Genomic DNA, 16,703 nt, shown 5'->3' with positions numbered 1-16,703 from the left:
AGTTAGGAACTTAAAAAAAAAAAAAAAGCGCGTTAGAATGGTCTAACGATTAAAATAATATATTAAGATTTATAGATATCTACCCTACTTCTTTTACTAACGTTATGGTAATAAAGCCCATCCTGGACTTCTTTTACATTGTCTTCTTCATTGCCGTCTAGTTCTGGAGCCTTTATGTTGATGATAGCATAAGTACCTGATTCCTTCGTGGTATCTTTGTTAGGTCGTATGAATTGCCCAGGATTGACCACCACTACACCCTTAATAGCTTTAGCAAAATGTTTCATTTCCGAAGGGGTTATTAAAATATCTGGCAATGTTTCTCCGAGCTCTGCCAAACCCATATAAGGAACTTCCAAACTAGAACCACCTATTGCTGTTTCTGATACTTGCTCGGCCATCGACCCGTTTAAAAGCTGAATGTCTGATTTGGGGTCTAATTTCTTCTTAATGGAACCAGGAAAGTTTGGATAGTATCTTCTTTGTTCAAATATGTAGTTGATGATTCTATCAAATCTATTTGAAGGAACTTTACCTTCAGTTGGTGCTGGTTTATAAACATCTCTCAAATCTTTAAAGATATCCATATTTGAGCCACCAATTAAGACTTCATTGACAGAAAAACTTGAAGGGTTAGGGAAGACTTTAACGTTCTTGGGTAAGCCAAACTTTTTTCTATCAAAGGAATCTTGAGGATATGAAATATGTTTTATGCATGAATCTCTTAATGATGGAACTAAAATAACCTGAATCTTCGGGTGTATTTTTTTTAATATTGGAGTAATAAGTAGTCTAAAAACATCATCCAATGTTTTTGGCTGATATTTTTCATTTGGAATTTCAATATCACCGGAAGTAACACTATTGTTTGAAAGATCAACGAAAGGACCATAGAGTAAAACTACGTGAGGCTTTATGTCACTGTTGATCTTATCAACTAAATCGGAAAGCTTTTGATAATTCAAGGTGTTCTGATTACTATATGGACCTGAAGCTACTAAAATTTTCAAGCTTGCATCAGTTTCAAGGAGATTATGAAATTCTTCTAATTCGTCTTTACTTGTCAAAGGATTACCTAAAGCTGGCAATTCTAATACTTCTTGAACTATGAAAGCTCTCCCGGTTGGATTTCTTCCTTTTAATATCACTATTTGACCTGGAAATAAACCATACTCTTTCAATTGTGATAAGTCTAAGGGGATTCTTTGACCAATACCACCAAGCCTTGATGTTTCCAAAAATAAGGATGTCGCATTCAATGTAGCGTTACTCGATGTATCGTATAAAGGAGTATCAGGAACGATTCGACCACTGCAAACTATATCGAATTGTGAACTTAAACAGGGATTTCCAAATTCAATTTTGTCACTTTTCAGATTTTCCATATAGGTTTGAGCCATTAAATCAATTTGCTCATCTAAAACGTCAGCACTTTCCAAGAGTTTCATCGACATGGTTCTGAATTTAAACTTTTGAGGATCAAAATTAGTTCCTAATTTGAATGGTCTTTCCCCTTCTAAATCTGTAAACCCGGGAGTTTCTTGGATATGAGCGTTCAATGTTTCTATGACCGTATTGGAATCCTGTTGGTTTGTTAACTTGTTTAAAAAGGGGGTATTATCCTCAGTTGGTTTCCGGGGACTGGATGAAGCAAATGTGTTATTGGCGGTCTCGTATTGAACTGGAGACGACTCAATACCATCAACTTTACGTTTTTTAATATTAGGAGTGGAAGGGGCAGCATTTACTGGGCTTGAGGAGAAACCAGTTGATGATTTCATGATTTGTCTTTTCCTGATCATACCCTGTCCATCTTTTTTCATTGATGGAGTCAGTTTCGATGGTACCACGATGCTGGATTGTAGGTACTGTTGGAGCCCATCGAGATTTGAAAGGGAGATATCTAAATCTTCCCCAATTCTATTCACATGTTGTTCCCATTTGATGAAAAGATCTTGAGAATCTAAATTGAAAATTTGTTTCAAAGATACGAGTTTCTTGAGTATATCATCGCTTTGGGTATCAATTTTTCCGAAATACTGTTTAAGCTCCTTCCTTTCATTGGCTTCAACGGTCATCTTCGAAACACTCTGCTAATGAATATCAAAACGCTGTAAGTAAAAGGATAACTCCAACGCGTTTTAACTAGAGTTCGTTTTTTTTTTTTTTTTTGTTTTTTTCTTTCATTTAGTTTTTTCGATACACGCGTTGAGAATTCCACGTTTATTTAGTTATATATCTACAACCAATATGGCTAGCTTGATTTCATAAGAGCCAAGTCAACTTATTTACAAGCAATTATGGGGAGGAAAGGGACTACACCAAGACTACAGGTTATTCAAATTGTTTGACTTTGGATAAAAGTATTAGACATAATTATGGTACAATGTAGAATAACAACTAGCAGTTATTATAATATGAAGAGGGATACCCTTAAGTATAAAGGAATACATTGTTTAATTATATGAACCATTCAGTAATACCAAACCTTCAGGGTGATCAATTTAAGCATCAGCTTTTTCAGGCTTGGATTCAGGGTTTGATTTATCTTCTTTTGGTTCGGTAGCTGGTTGATTTTCAGTTTCTGGTTTCGATTCTGCTTCCGGTTTAGAGTCAGTTTCGGATTCTTTCTTTTCAGTTTCTTTCTTTTCACCATCAGCCTTTTCATTGTTTCTATCATTTTGTTTTCTGCCTCTGTTGTTACCTTTACGGAATTTCTTGTTTCCATTACGGTTTTCATTAAATGAAGCACGTCTTTTAGTAACATCATTAACACCAAATCTTTTACTACTTTCTCTCATTTCTCTAAAAGTTAAAAGAGACATTTTTTTCAAAACGGATTTCTTGTCGACTTCATCATCTTTTTCTTCGACAATACCCTGAGGATAACTGATGGTTAAGTTATTCAAAAAGAATTCTGCGTCTTCAGTTGTTTTGAATTCAACGTCAACAACACCATAGAATTCATTTTTAGCCTTTGATCTGATTCTACGAATTGATGAGATACCTTTTTCTTTTGGTAAGTGTTCAAAAATCTTATTTTTGAAAAATTCTTCAATATCATCTTGAGAAGCTTCTTTATCGAAACCTTCAATGTGGACAGTGTTCTTCTTTCTGTTATTTTTGATTTCGTTAAAATCTTTCAAAGGATCTTTTCTTCTAATTGTATCATTATTTGGAGAAAGAACCAATTTATCTGATTTTTTCAATGCTTCAATTACTCTATCTTCTGGTCTGTATTGTCTCATACGACTGAAAGTCAAAATTGTTTTTAATTCAACCCAACCGTCATTAGCTTGATAAATTTTATACAAAAACTTATCGGTTTGTAAATTACTATCGGAAAAGTAAAATTCAACTTGAGATCTAACTTTTTCTTCAAAGTCTTCTCCAGTATAAGTATTATCAGACATCTTTTAAGCTACCTCGGAAAATATGTTTCAATCAACGATTCTTTCTAATGGAGAGTTGAAATAAATATTCAGTATATACTCAAGCAAGTCTTGTAAATCGTAAATCGTATAACTAATTTTCAATAGCCCTCATCGAGTCCATCTCGACGTAGAAAAAAAAAAAAGTAGGACAAAAATGCTCAAGAGGACGAAAAGCATGGTGTATGGATCTAAATTGATCTTCGGTTTTTTCACTTATTTTTCGAGAATTTTGATATCCGACGAATGGGTGGTAAAGCCTTTCAGCCTAGGACACTGAAAATGCTGTAATAGTGCAAAAAATCGAGCCAAAAAATGTAATATTACAACTTAGCTTTATCCAGTTTACTGGCGACTTATCTTACACAGTGCTGAAAAACTTTGTAAAAATCCGTGATAGTTTAGTGGCTAGAATTACCGTTTGTCGCATGGTAGACCGGGGTTCAATTCCCCGTCGCGGAGCATTTTCTTACCATCCACTGCGCAAATGGTTTAGTGGTAAAATCCAACGTTGCCATCGTTGGGCCCCCGGTTCGATTCCGGGTTTGCGCATATTTTTTGATGTTTTTGTTTACTCGAATACACCCTGAAATGTTGTTATTAAGTTGTCTTGTAGGATAAAGAGGTTTGCAGAAGCCTGTAAAGACCCCAGGATATGAATTCGAAATCACTTTTTCTGCTTGGGGTCGTGTAAAAAAATATCGCGAAAGATCGAGTAAACTTTTTCCTAGCGGAACTTACGATAAGAATGGAGATGAGCTTGTCTAATTTCAACAACGGTGATGAAAAGTTGTGTTAGTCTTAGATTTCCACTCTCTACTCGATTAGTTGACTTAAGAGGTATTTGCCTAGGATCCAGATATTTGCATACCAAGATGGCCACCCCAGAAAGACGGTCTGATTTAGCTGCCAACTATGATAGTATAATAAAACAAGTGAATGAAACTGCTAGTGGGAAACAAGTTAAATTGGTAGCCGTTTCCAAATATAAACCTGTAGAAGACTTGAAGGCTTTGTATGATCATGGTGTTCGTGACTTTGGTGAAAATTACGTCCAAGAGTTGTTAACCAAAGCCGAAACTTTACCAAAAGATATTAGATGGCATTTTATTGGAGGATTGCAAAGTGGGAAATGCAAGGATTTATCAAACAATATTCCAAATTTGTACGCTGTTCATTCTATCGATAGCTTCAAAAAAGTTAAAAAAATGAACTCTACAAGAAAAGCAGCCGAAGGCAACCCGGTCAACGTATTTCTTCAAATCAATACTTCTGGTGAATCTCAAAAATCTGGTTATTCGCTTGGTGATCAGAAAGAACTTCACGAAAGTATTGACTATATTTTAAACAATAAAGAATGCGACAAGCTAAACCTTCTTGGGTTAATGACCATTGGATCATTTGCCGAGTCTGTTGCTGGTGTAGAGAACAAAGATTTCAAGGCCTTGACCGATTTGAAAAAAGAACTTGATGCAAAATATAACATTGATTTAGACTTAAGTATGGGTATGAGTAATGATTTCATCGAAGCAATAAGACAAGGAAGTTCTGTCGTTAGAGTTGGTAGCTCGATTTTTGGTGCTAGACCGGTTAAACCTTGATGCTTTTGGGCTTCTTGTAAATATTACTATTTTACGATTTTATTGATGATTAAATATATAGCATTACATATATTTTGAAACAAAATAAAATAATTTTAAATTCGATACTAAAACAAAAATCATGAAACGCAAAGTAATTCATGTAAAGAAGAAAATTTACCCACTATTCGTTGATTTGAAAGTGTGGTTATATGTAAATCGAAGAAGTATAGACGAACTATCTAATTAATTTTTTATTTGCTGCCACTAGATTTTTTCTTTAATAATTTTTTCAAAGATGATTTCTTCTTGTTTACTTTTCCATCAGTCAAGGCATCATCAACTTTTCCGTTGATGTCACTAGCAGTCTTCTTAGCGTTGGCAACAAAGTTGTCAGCTTGGGACCCAGAGGCATTTGTGCCATTAATTGCAGATTCATCTTGAATTTCATCGCCTTCACTAGATGAGCTTGATGCTGGTGATTCCCCATTAGTAGAGGATTCAGGGACATGATCATTATTATCAATAGTAGCGTATACATTATTCCCTGTACCATCTTTTGATTGGATAAGAGTATCCCCAGATTCTTTATTTGAGTTCAACTTGGATGGATCTCCTAAGGCTCCACCGTATTTTTGTAACTCAGCTTCCTTTTTCTTCAATAACTCTTGTCTTTCTTTGATTAAACGCTCTTTTTCTTCAGCTGAGGTATCACCACCGTTAATCTTATCAGTAACTTGTGCTACTGCTGCAGAGGCGCTAGCAACTGCTGCACCTGCTGCTGCAGATGTAGCTGCAATAGCACTGTTTATTGGGTTACCATCAGTATTGGCGTCGGCTCCAGCAGAAGGTTGTGATCTATTCTTCAATCCAGATGAAGCATCCAAGCCACTTTTTTCGAAAGATGAAGACTTTGCTTGATCAGAGGTTTTCTTTGCTTCGGCCTCACGTTTCTCTTGTACCTTTTCATCTTCTTTTTCTTGTTCTTTGGCAGCACGAGAAAGTTCGGCGGTTTTGACATTCTTTGCTGGGAGAGCAGCGGCAGCAGCTAAAACACTTTTAACACCAAACTTGGACCAGTCACCATCTTGGCCAGGTTCAACATTAGATTGAACTTTCGAGGAGTAAAAATCTCTTCTTAATTTAAGATCATTATCAACAAAATCATTGTCAATCTCAACTTGACTTTTGAATAATTTAGACAATTTGGATCCAGTGAGGTAGAGGATAAAGAACAAATGTTCAGAAGCAAATAAGACCAAAATTAAGAAAACTGATGAGTTAACATTAATACTAGCTTTATCTAATGCTAATTGGCCAATAGTTTTTGGTGGTTTAGTCCCATGACGATAGAAAGCAGTAATAACAGGTGAGATTACAGAACCTAACCAAGTTAATAAAAAGAAAGCATAATTCCAAGGTTGGATAGAGTCGACACGTTGAGGGACAGGTGGCTTATAATATTTACCATTAGTCAACTTGAGGTAATCCAATTTAAATGTAATTACGTTGAAAACGATTGAGATCAAAGGAGCTAAGGACCAAACAGGACCAAACATAATCAAATAACCGTATTGCAAAGCTAAACCTCTAAAATCATCGTGAACATTATATTCAGGTAATTTTATAGCTTTACGAACATTTTGCAACCAAGATTTTTCTTCCTCGTCATCTTGAATTTCATATTCAACTTCTGGTTTGCCGGAAATTAAGGAAGTAACAAATTCAATAATAGGACCCAAAACTAAAGGTAAAACATATTTCATGACAAGTTGAACAACTTGATTTGTGACAATGAAATAAAAAAATTGAACATTCAAACGGCCTTGATTAATTTGAAATTCTTTTTGAGATTTCAAATTAGTTAAATATTTATACACATAACGATTAGAATCGACATGAGAAGCAATGGATGAGTGAATATTCTTCAAATTTGGTTCAATCAAGTGAGCAAAGGGTAAATAAATAAAAGAAGTAATCAAAAGTGGGGCATAACTAGTTAAAAAGTTTAAGACAAAGGTTTTTATCAAAACTGAGTTGGATTTGGTATATTGATTATCATGAGCTTCCCAAGCCAAAATTTGATCAGTAACCAAATTGAAAACAATTGTCAAAATTGGAACAAAAACGGAAATCAAAACAGTTGGTACCAAAGTAAGGAAGATTTTACCGGGACCGTTATAAATTTCTGCTAAAAAGATTTCAATGACAAAACAGGCCAACTGATAAGAAACAAGGACAGCAGTGAAAAATAGAGCAATTGGAATGAAGCTCAATTGCTTTATAAATCTATAACCATCTTTATTACCAGGAGCACGTTTGTAAGTAGATTTTTCTTCAAAATTTTCATTTAAAGTAGCCAATTGAGAGTAATGCTCTTCGACCTCATGACTATTTTGAACACCCCAAAAATTAACCAAATAGTGTTGTTTTCTATTCCAGAAGGTAAGGAAACCAATACCCCAAACTAAGTTAATGAAAGCATAGGTTAAAGAAAAGCTTTGTTTTTGCTTGATGTATGAAACAACACCAATGACAGCCAATGGGAATAACCAAATGATATAGAATTTCAAAAATTCGAAATATAAAGAAATTTGAACACCAAAAGTATCCTTCAAAGTAGCAGTGGTAAAGTCGCTATCCGTCAAGTTGACCTTGACATCTTCAATTATAGATGAGTCTTCCAAGACAGAAGTGATTGGAGATATACTAGTAATGAACTTCCATTCACCTTTACCAGGAGTAATTCCTACCCCTTGAACCGAAGGAGGTGAAATAAGGTATTGGTAGATAATTCTCAACTTATCGGCTTCAGTATCATTCTTAGCAGTGACACCAAATTCGTAATTCTTGATCAAATCTTTTTCAACCAATTCAGAAAGACTAGCAGTAGAAAGTTTTATAAAAAGGAGCAAATTTGATTGCGAATCTCCAGTAGATCTAACTTGAGAAGCGAAACCTTTTTCATATAAAAGAGTTACCAACTTCTCTAAATTGTTTTTAGCTTCAGTAGAAGGAAGACTCAGTTTAGCATCTTGAACTGGAAATTCAACAGATAAAACATAATCCGGGTGTAAAGTTGGAAGAGGAGCAGACATGATAGTTATTATCTAAGCTGATGAAATAAACCTGAAATAAACTTAAGTGGAAGGACAATATGGTCAATTGGAACCTCAATTGACAATTATTCGAATAATTAACTGGTCAATAACGAACCACTTCGGTCAATTCAATCAACCGAAAAGTTACTATTGTTCGGCTTTCCTCGATATAAAGGAGCAGGTCTCAAATATCGAATTGAAGAATTGGAAATCAATTGAGTAACAACAAGTTATCAATTCACTTAAAACACACTTCAACAAGTTTATAAGAAAAGCTTAAAAATAAGTATTTCGAAAAATAGAGATATAAAAAAGTTGATGACGAAGGATGAAAAATATAGCACAGAGCAAAAAGAACAGGTTGAGATTTTTGTGTGGAGCATTTTTTATAAGTTTCTACTAAAAAAAAAAAAAATAATTTAAGTTCGATCGCAGCATGAGCAGCAGAGAAGCGGAAACGGCAATGAATAATGAAATTCACAGCTACAAAGGCAAAGTTAATCGTTAGATTGAGATGATGATGATTAGCTAATTACACTAGTAGCAAGTATGGTAGAGGAAGGTTATAGTAGGGCAAAAAGTGGAAATTGTGAAATGCCATCGTTTCAAAACGAAGTTTTAAACAATAAAAGACTGAAAATTTCAATTTAGTCATTTAAATTTTGTATGACTTCTCAATTGGAAATGGATCCATTGAATATTGCTTCGCGCATGCTGCTTATGCTTTGCTCAGAGTCGGCAAGGAATCACTTGATTTGCTATCGATTGACAGGTCATTGATAGGGGAATTTGTCATTGCTAATTCTGCGTTTCAAGTGAAATTTCCACCAAGAAGATCATTCGCCGTTTAATCACCTGCACCCAGCTCTTTGCCTAAGTCTATACTGAATATTATTTTCGAAAATAAGTTTCTATATACTCCAGGGACTGATTCGAGGCGATGCAGGGGACTTTTTGTCATAAACATAGGCTTATTCAGTGGAGAGGTTTGGTGTACGGGTTCTGGAAATTTTGCATCCACCTAGTCAATAAATTACAAGAATAAGACCATTATAAAAAAGTTTTTGAATAGCTATTATATATATTACACATTTAGTTTTACGTAGAAGAATAGTACGAGCCAAGTAGTTACCAGCCGACATAATCTCTAGTGACTGCACGGTAAACTCTAACTCTACCACTCTTCATATTTCCCAATTTGTAGGCTTCTCTTTTAACAACACCAGTAGAATCAGTTTCTAAAACTCTAAATTTTTCTTTTTTAAGATCGTATTCGGTAATTATAGCCAGATATATGTCATGACCTTCATCCCCGAGAACAATTGATTTACTGCCTCCGATTCCACCAATTCCTTTATGGCTAACAAATTTCCCATTCTTGATACAAATGATATCTCCAGGTCTGATATCATCGATTTTAGATACATTGGTGTTGTTAATGTTTTTGTAAATAGTCACACCATATGATTTATCTCCGATGGGTTCAAGAATATGAGAGGAAGAAGATTCCTCTTTAGCATTCTTTTTCAAAATATTGAAAACTGTAGCAACAATCCCATAATTTATCTTGGTACCAACCAAGGATTCCGAAACTTGAAGTAAATCATTACTAAATTCACGGTGGTATTTATCTAAAAGATCCTTTCTTATGGCAGGTGCTGCTTTAGTACTGAATCCAACGACTTTAATACTTGATCTTGGGTCTTCACTTTCAAATTCTAATTCTAAAACAATCTGTGATAAATCGTGAAATAAGATATAATAGTCACGGTAATTTATGACTTTACCTCCTCTTTTTTTGATTGAATTGGAATCAACTTCATAAATTAATTCGGTTCCGGCTTTACTGGCTAAGGATTCTGGTAATTCTCCCTTATACCACCAATTGGCTTGACCACTTATATTGGCGATTTCAGTTTCAATATCAGTAAAATTAGATTCAGCTAGAGTGTGGTCAGGTCTACCAGTCGAGCCACTTAAGCTTCTTCTATTTGATTTGGACCTTGTTGAATCTAAAGAGTTTCTTTTGTTTGAAATCTCGGTAGAAGACCTTGGGATTGATGAAAACCCTCTTGGCAAGGATGGGGCTGCATCTGGTACTGGTGGTGGAGCTCCCATCGGAACATTTTCTGGAACAGTCTGGGCACGATTAGCAGGGTTGAAATCAAAGCTGCTTTTACCAGACCCGATACCACCAATATCAGCAGGACCTTCCTCCAAAGAGTCGCCATCTTCTGCGATTTCGATACGTCTATCGCCTTCTGGGACCTGTGGAGATGGCTGAGCGGGAGGGACCAATTCAGCCCTTATTCCAGGTGGAGCTGGCGCAGACCCTGGGATTTCGGGAATCTCTTTTGCATCTGGAGCTGGCACTGGTGGGACTGGTGGGACAGGTGGTGCTGAGGGAACAGGTGGAGGAGGTGGTCTTGAATTCACTGGAGGAGGTGGGGGTGGTGCTTCCTTGGAGCTAGATTGGACATTAGTTTTACTAGTGTCTACAGACGGTATTTTCGTTGGTGGAGGTGGTGGGGGGATCTCGTAGTCACTAGTATCATTAGTAGGGACTTTGTTTACCAAATCACTTTGATCTTTTGGCTTCAACGCCGAAGCTTTTCCTCTGTCAGATAAATCTTCATCGGCTTCATAACCAGTAGCCTCAGTATCGATATTGTGCTTAGTATGTAACTGAATATCTTGGTCTGGGGAGTTTCCTTCTCTTATAGTGTCGTCATCTGGTGCACTATCTGATGGGTTAAAATGAGGTACTGGAGGAGGAATTGGTCTGACACGTTCAGGATGAACTTGTGGATCTATATTATCAGCAACTCTATCTGATTCAGTAAATTCGTCCGACTCAGCCATTGATGATGATTCTTGAAAAGGTGAGGGAGCAGTGGGTGGAGCAGCGGGTGGAGCAGCTGGTACTACTGGCGGAACAGGTGGTGCTGATCGTGTAGGGGGGTTTAAGGAATCACTTGCATCATCAAACTCATCTCTGTCGCCCTCATCGCTATCATCGTCTTTCAAATTATCTTTTGCGTTTAAAACAACATCACTAAAGGTTTGAGTAGGGACCCTAGAAGCTTCTGGGCTTTTTTGAGTTGAAGAATCAGTTTTTACTTTTGACTCCTGTTCTAATTCTGGATCATTGTTTTGTTCTGTAGAGGATTTAGGTAAATCGGAAGGGTTGGCAAATGGTAGTATTGGAATAGCACGCGGAGTTTGAGAGTCAATGTTTTTGTCTTGAGCTTTTTCTTCTGAAGTACCTTCTTCGGTTGACTTCTTCTTCTTTTTAGTCTTCTTAGTTGTATCTGCTGGCATTGGAGCACCAAAAGGGGCTTGCATTCCCATCATACCAAACATGTTTCTACCACCCGAGATTTTAGCCATACGCTCAACCAATTTCTTTCTTTTCAATTCTTCGTCGTCTTCTTCCTCTTCGTCGTCGTCTTCTTCTTCTTCTTCTTCTTCTTCTTCTTCGCCATCCTCTTTTTCCTTCTCCTGTTTTATTGATTGATTGTCATGAGTTGCAAGTGGCGCTTCATCTTCAGAGTCAGAGTCCTTGTCGTTGATAGTATCAGGAACATCTACTGTGTCAAGGTGGTGAGAAGCAGGCGTTGATAAAACACCTTCAGAGGCAACTGATCCGCCGGTGGCCGTCTTTCCAAGAGTAGCTTGCTCAGAAAATTCATCTACTGAAGGCTTTTCTGCTTCGGCTTGGACAGCGGCAAGTTTTTCTGCCTCTTTGGCTTGTTTAAGTCTTTCCTTTTCTTCAGCGAGTTTACGTTTTTTCTCTTCTTTTTTCTTAAGAGCTGCTTCTTCTCTTTCTGCTTCTTCCTTTTGACGTTGCTGTAATAATGCGATACGTTCTTTCAAGCTGACCTTTGGTTCCTCTGCCTCTTTGTGTTCTTCTTCTGATGAATCATGTTCTCTAACCACTTCACCTTTAGGTTCTTCCTTATGTATATGACCAATTAAAGCGGAATTATCCCTTGGTTTGACTGGAGGCACATACGAAGATTTACCAGCCCCAACAAATTGTTTCTTCACGCTGTATGGATCAACAACTTTTTGGTTGGGGAAAATACCAGGTAATGGTGGTTTAACTCGGCTCAGCTCTGTTTCTTTGAACGAATTGACTTTACTGACCGGTTTTATCTCAGATGCTGCTGGCTTACTTGATTCTCCTGTCGATATTGGGGATGATTCTGCAACTGGGCCACTTTTCGGAACTGGAGGGACACTAGTCGAAGACTTTGTTTGTTCTTTTACCTCTTCTTCATCAACCTCTTTTGCTTCTTCGCCATCTTCCTTTACTTCTTTATCGTCACCTTTGGGAACTGCTGGCATTGAGCGAGTACTTGGAGGAGGAATAGCTGAAGAGGTAGAGGGTGGCTCGGGTGCAGGTTGAACAAAATTCTTAGGAAACATACCCGACTTGCCATCATAGGTACCTGAGTACCATTCTTCGTCTTCAACCTCAGTCACAGTGATCAATTGGCCTACCGAAAAGGTTAAATCATCTTCGTAATCAGATTTATAGTCAAAAATTGCTTTAACTTTAAATGGTACTGCGGGCTCCGACATTGCCTGAAAACCGTATTACTAGATTGTTTAGATAAGAATTGATAAATTGACCACTTTGAATGTTTATAAGATTGTAATTGGATTAATTCAAAGTAATTGATAATTGATATTATTGTATGATCAACTTCTCCAGCAGATCAATTGGTAAATCAAGGAGGAATAAAGTTGACAAAAAACTGTGACCTGGAGAAAAAAACCATAGGAAAAGGCCACTTGATACCAATTTGTTTGGAGTCGCACCTTTTTATGACGATATCGGCTATATACTTTTACAAGCCCGTACAATTCGTAAAATTTAACTAAAAGTTAATCAAACGATTGATCCTGTTGGTTCTGTTCAACTTCTTTATCAGCAGGAATGTCTTCAGGTAAACAAGGATCCTCGTCCAGTGTTTTCATTACCGACAGTATTGTTGGGTCGTTTAAGCCATCGAAACTATTCAATTACCATCAAGAAGCCAGTGTAACTTCGCTTGATTTCAATGTGTCTGGGCAATACTTAATTTCAGCAGGGATTGATAAATCTATTCAATTGTACGATGTTCATAGAGGAATCCATCATAAGGATATTCAGTCGCAGAAGTATGGTGCTCATTTGGCTCGATTTGCTCACGATGACCTTAATTGTCTTTATGCTTCCACTCCCAGTGCCAGTCTTGAAGTTGACCATTCAATAAGGTACCTTGCCTTGGCTAGTAATACCTATCTACGTTATTTCAAAGGCCACAAAGAGCAGGTTGTGGCCATTGAAATGAATCCAGTGTCCGAAACATTCATATCGTCAAGTCTAGATCGAACAGTTAAAGTTTGGGATTTAAAGTCTGCATCTCCAATTGGGAATTTCGATATTGGACTGCCCTCAGTCGTTGCGTTTGATCCTCAAGGAATAGTATTTGCCGTGGGGAAGTGTCCCCAGCCTCAACTGAAATCCGCTTCGGGTTCAGTATCCATGTATGATATGACCAATTTCGACAAGGGTCCCTTTTTGACTGTTGAAGTCCCCATAATTTCCGGCCAATCTTGGAATAAGTTGGAATTCTCCAATAATGGTAAGCTTCTTCTAATATCAACAGACACTCATGAACATTACCTCCTAGATGCATTCCTGGGCCAATTACTTACAACCCTAATCGTTGATGTTACTCGCTCTAGTAAAGAGTATAATGGTGATTGGATGTCCTTCCAATATCCTTCTACTGGATCTACGTGTTTTACCCCTTGTGGTAAGTTTGTTCTTGCAGGGTCGCCTAAGGGTAAGGTTTGCACATTTGATGTTTCTAGTATAAAAACTACCGAAGGTGGTGTTCATGTAGTTTTGGACTCCGACAATCCCAAAAGAACAGTTCCTTTTAAAATGTTGGATACCGATTCGAGTGGAATTCCAAAGATCTTGTCATTTAATCCAAAACTAATGACCTTTGCTTCGGCCGATAACAAAGTAGCTTTATGGCAAGCCGATAATTTGTAAGAAGATCGTGTAAAATATGCATCTGTATCATAGATAGATAAATGGATAAATTAACTACTTCATTTAAAGTAATTGTAGGATGCGAAAACTGAACTCTTCTTAAGAAAGAAAAAAAAAAATTGTATAATTGATCTTCTGATCCTCTCGTACGCTTTATAGGAAAGACGCTATTAGTTTTTTGAAAGGCACCAGAAATGTCAAAGGTGTTCAAGTGTTTCAATAGTACTAGTACCTTGTCTAATTTTTTTCAAAAGCGACCCACTAATTTACCCAAGAAAATAGAGTATTCGATTCCAATATATAAGTATCCATGTCCTGCCAAAATTTCGAAAAAAGATGCTCTGACGGTAGATGTATATAAGGATAAACCTTTGGGTTGGGAGAGAAGCTTCCATGCAAAGTATGAAAGTTCAAAGCATTTCATTCAAGAGAGATACACAAATAAAGAGCCAAATCATACGAAACCCAATACCCTCCCGAAAACATCAATTGATATAAAAGGAATGGATTTCAATGCATACTCGTATGGCAAATCGAGGATACAAAAGCTTCCATATTTGGCCAGTACGCCATTGTTTCTGATTCGATTTGTTCCATCGTCCCATAATCTTTCTATGATTCGGAAATCAAACGTTGCCTATGCTTTCAACTATACAAAAGGATATCGTTTGAATAGTAAATCTCTTCATGAAGACTTGGTCAAATACAATGGTATTTATAGGAAGAGAGACATTTTCCGAACAGTTTTATATCCGTTTGAACGAGCTTTCACCAGATCCAGGACCAGAGCATTTGCCAAAAGATGTTTGTATCGGGCAATTTGTGATCATGTTGATTCAAAACACGCTTTTAGAGTATCAGGAATCTTCTATTTTGCATTCAAGGAACCTCTAGTTGGAAAATCTAAAAGAACATTTCTAAAGGATCATATAAATATTGCTGTTAAGAAATTGATTCTGGACTCTAAGTTTCAAGCATCGCTTTCACAAATGGTTCAATTTCAAAATAAAGCCTTAACTAAAGCATATATCAGATCAAAATCCAAAAAAAATCTCCTCGTGAACGCCGAATCTACTCTTGGATATTATCCGAGATTACCTTTCCTTTAATATACATAAACTCATTATAAATTTAATTGACTATATATCACACCATTTTGGAAATTGGGTTTCAAATTCGAAAGGAATATCGTCATCGCCGAACAGGTATTTGAATGCATGCAACCATATTAACAGGTCTTTCGGTAAGTTATTGGTGTCGAAGAGTTGTATATCACAAACTTCACACTTTTTTCCATACTTATCTTTTTCAGTCGTCATAGTAGTTCTTTTCAACTCTGAAAATTCTTCAAGGGCGTTTTTGAGCTCTTTATCTTCATGGAAGTTGATTATGCTTGAGATATCAATGCATTCCTTGGTGTTTGCTACGTCTTCATTTACTGGTTGCAATTTTTCGAACCGAGGATAAACCTTGAAGAGTTTTTTGTATAGCTTTAACTCAATCCCATTTTTAACAAAGCTTGGATATGATTTCATTGGATCAGGGTTGAAAATTGAATCGTTAACTATAGCATATCCAAGATTCCTCAAATGAATTCGAATTTGGTGCATTTTTCCGGTTATTGGCTTGCAAATAACTATACTTTCTTGTAGTATTGGATCATACTTGATCCCCTCGAAAATAGTAGTTGAATTTATTGGCATGCTTTGTATATTTTGATTCATATATCTTCCACTCTGATTTATCGAAAAAATAGGACAGTTATACATTTGCACTCCTTGAGGAAACTTTCCTTTTACTCTTGCAACATAAGATTTACTTACTAAGTCCTTTTTCTTTTCAATCATTTCATTGAAAAAGGAAGCCCTTTGTTTATTCAATGCTAGAATTAAAATACCAGAGGTTGCTTTGTCTAGTCTATGACAATGCCAGATTTTATCAAGATTCAAATCATGTTTCAATATTTCAGAAATAGAGTTATACCTATAGCTCCCACTCGCATGGCTTGGGATTCCAGAAGGTTTATTGATCACAATTTGGTTTTCATCTTCAAAAACAATTTGTAAATCGGTCTTCACTTGGGATGGAAAGGTTGTTTTCTTTTCAAAGTTTAATTCGGACCCATCAGGCACACTGGGTTCGTGAATATGCTGCAAATTGTAAATTAGATCATGCCTTACAATCTCCCTGTCTTTGAGTTTTTCCCACCCCTCGATGACCACTGGTCCGCCTTTTCTACCCACGTTTGAATGAATGAATATGTTTTTTTTGAAAATACCTTCCTGTACCAGTTTTGGCAGCTGGCCCAATTCTACCGTAAGAACCTCTAGTAGAGTCCTACCTATCCACCTACTCTTGATTGGAGTTTTAAACTTAAAAAAGTATGGTTTAACCTTCCTTACGCCATTCTCAAAAACATAAATAGGCTGTTGGCACATCTAGTTGGCTTTGGTAAAGTATTTGGATTGTATTGGCCTTTAAAAAAAAAAATACGAAGATGAAAAAAAAAAAAAAAAAAACTCTCCAAAAGCGCTGC

At 36.6% G+C, this 16,703-nt stretch overlaps 8 protein-coding genes across 8 annotated transcripts; 3 read left to right on the top strand and 5 right to left on the bottom strand.

The window, feature by feature from the left end:
* Nucleotides 1-44: 44 nt before the first annotated feature.
* On the bottom strand, nt 45-2,151 carry HYPBUDRAFT_144887 (DNA-directed DNA polymerase alpha subunit). The gene has a single exon (XM_020219894.1). It carries the CDS (start codon nt 2,076-2,078, stop codon nt 63-65), a length of 2,016 nt encoding a protein of 671 aa, XP_020073946.1. The 5' UTR covers nt 2,079-2,151; the 3' UTR covers nt 45-62.
* A 353-nt stretch (nt 2,152-2,504) lies between these two features.
* On the bottom strand, nt 2,505-3,413 carry LHP1 (Lhp1p; the record flags this gene model as incomplete). Its single annotated transcript, XM_020219081.1, has 1 exon — nt 2,505-3,413. The coding sequence occupies one exon, from the start codon at nt 3,411-3,413 to the stop codon at nt 2,505-2,507; it is 909 nt and encodes a 302-aa protein (XP_020073945.1).
* Nucleotides 3,414-4,208: 795 nt separating this feature from the next.
* Nucleotides 4,209-5,099, top strand: HYPBUDRAFT_154189 (uncharacterized protein). Its single transcript, XM_020221943.1, has one exon. It carries the CDS (start codon nt 4,307-4,309, stop codon nt 5,030-5,032), a length of 726 nt encoding a protein of 241 aa, XP_020073944.1. The 5' UTR covers nt 4,209-4,306; the 3' UTR covers nt 5,033-5,099.
* A 166-nt stretch (nt 5,100-5,265) lies between these two features.
* IST2 (Ist2p) lies at nt 5,266-8,109 on the bottom strand (the record flags this gene model as incomplete). The annotated part of the gene is made up of 1 exon (XM_020220308.1): nt 5,266-8,109. One exon carries the CDS (start codon nt 8,107-8,109, stop codon nt 5,266-5,268), a length of 2,844 nt encoding a protein of 947 aa, XP_020073943.1.
* Nucleotides 8,110-9,240: 1,131 nt separating this feature from the next.
* Nucleotides 9,241-10,230, bottom strand: BBC1 (Bbc1p; the record flags this gene model as incomplete). The annotated part of the gene is made up of 1 exon (XM_020219119.1): nt 9,241-10,230. One exon carries the CDS (start codon nt 10,228-10,230, stop codon nt 9,241-9,243), a length of 990 nt encoding a protein of 329 aa, XP_020073942.1.
* Nucleotides 10,231-13,025: 2,795 nt separating this feature from the next.
* On the top strand, nt 13,026-14,222 carry SWD2 (WD-repeat containing protein). Its single transcript, XM_020221942.1, has one exon. The coding sequence runs from the start codon at nt 13,058-13,060 to the stop codon at nt 14,165-14,167; it is 1,110 nt and encodes a 369-aa protein (XP_020073941.1). The 5' UTR covers nt 13,026-13,057; the 3' UTR covers nt 14,168-14,222.
* A 418-nt stretch (nt 14,223-14,640) lies between these two features.
* On the top strand, nt 14,641-15,180 carry HYPBUDRAFT_99906 (uncharacterized protein; the record flags this gene model as incomplete). Its single annotated transcript, XM_020224045.1, has 1 exon — nt 14,641-15,180. A coding segment is annotated over one exon (540 nt), but the record flags the coding sequence as incomplete, so codon positions are not given.
* A 126-nt stretch (nt 15,181-15,306) lies between these two features.
* On the bottom strand, nt 15,307-16,605 carry HYPBUDRAFT_115338 (uncharacterized protein; the record flags this gene model as incomplete). Its single annotated transcript, XM_020219113.1, has 1 exon — nt 15,307-16,605. The coding sequence occupies one exon, from the start codon at nt 16,603-16,605 to the stop codon at nt 15,307-15,309; it is 1,299 nt and encodes a 432-aa protein (XP_020073939.1).
* Between the last annotated feature and the right edge of the window lie 98 nt (nt 16,606-16,703).

This window comes from Hyphopichia burtonii (genome assembly GCF_001661395.1).
Source record: "Hyphopichia burtonii NRRL Y-1933 unplaced genomic scaffold HYPBUscaffold_9, whole genome shotgun sequence".
Taxonomy (NCBI): Eukaryota; Fungi; Ascomycota; class Pichiomycetes; order Serinales; family Debaryomycetaceae; genus Hyphopichia; species Hyphopichia burtonii.
This window is presented reverse-complemented; position numbering and strand designations above follow the sequence as displayed.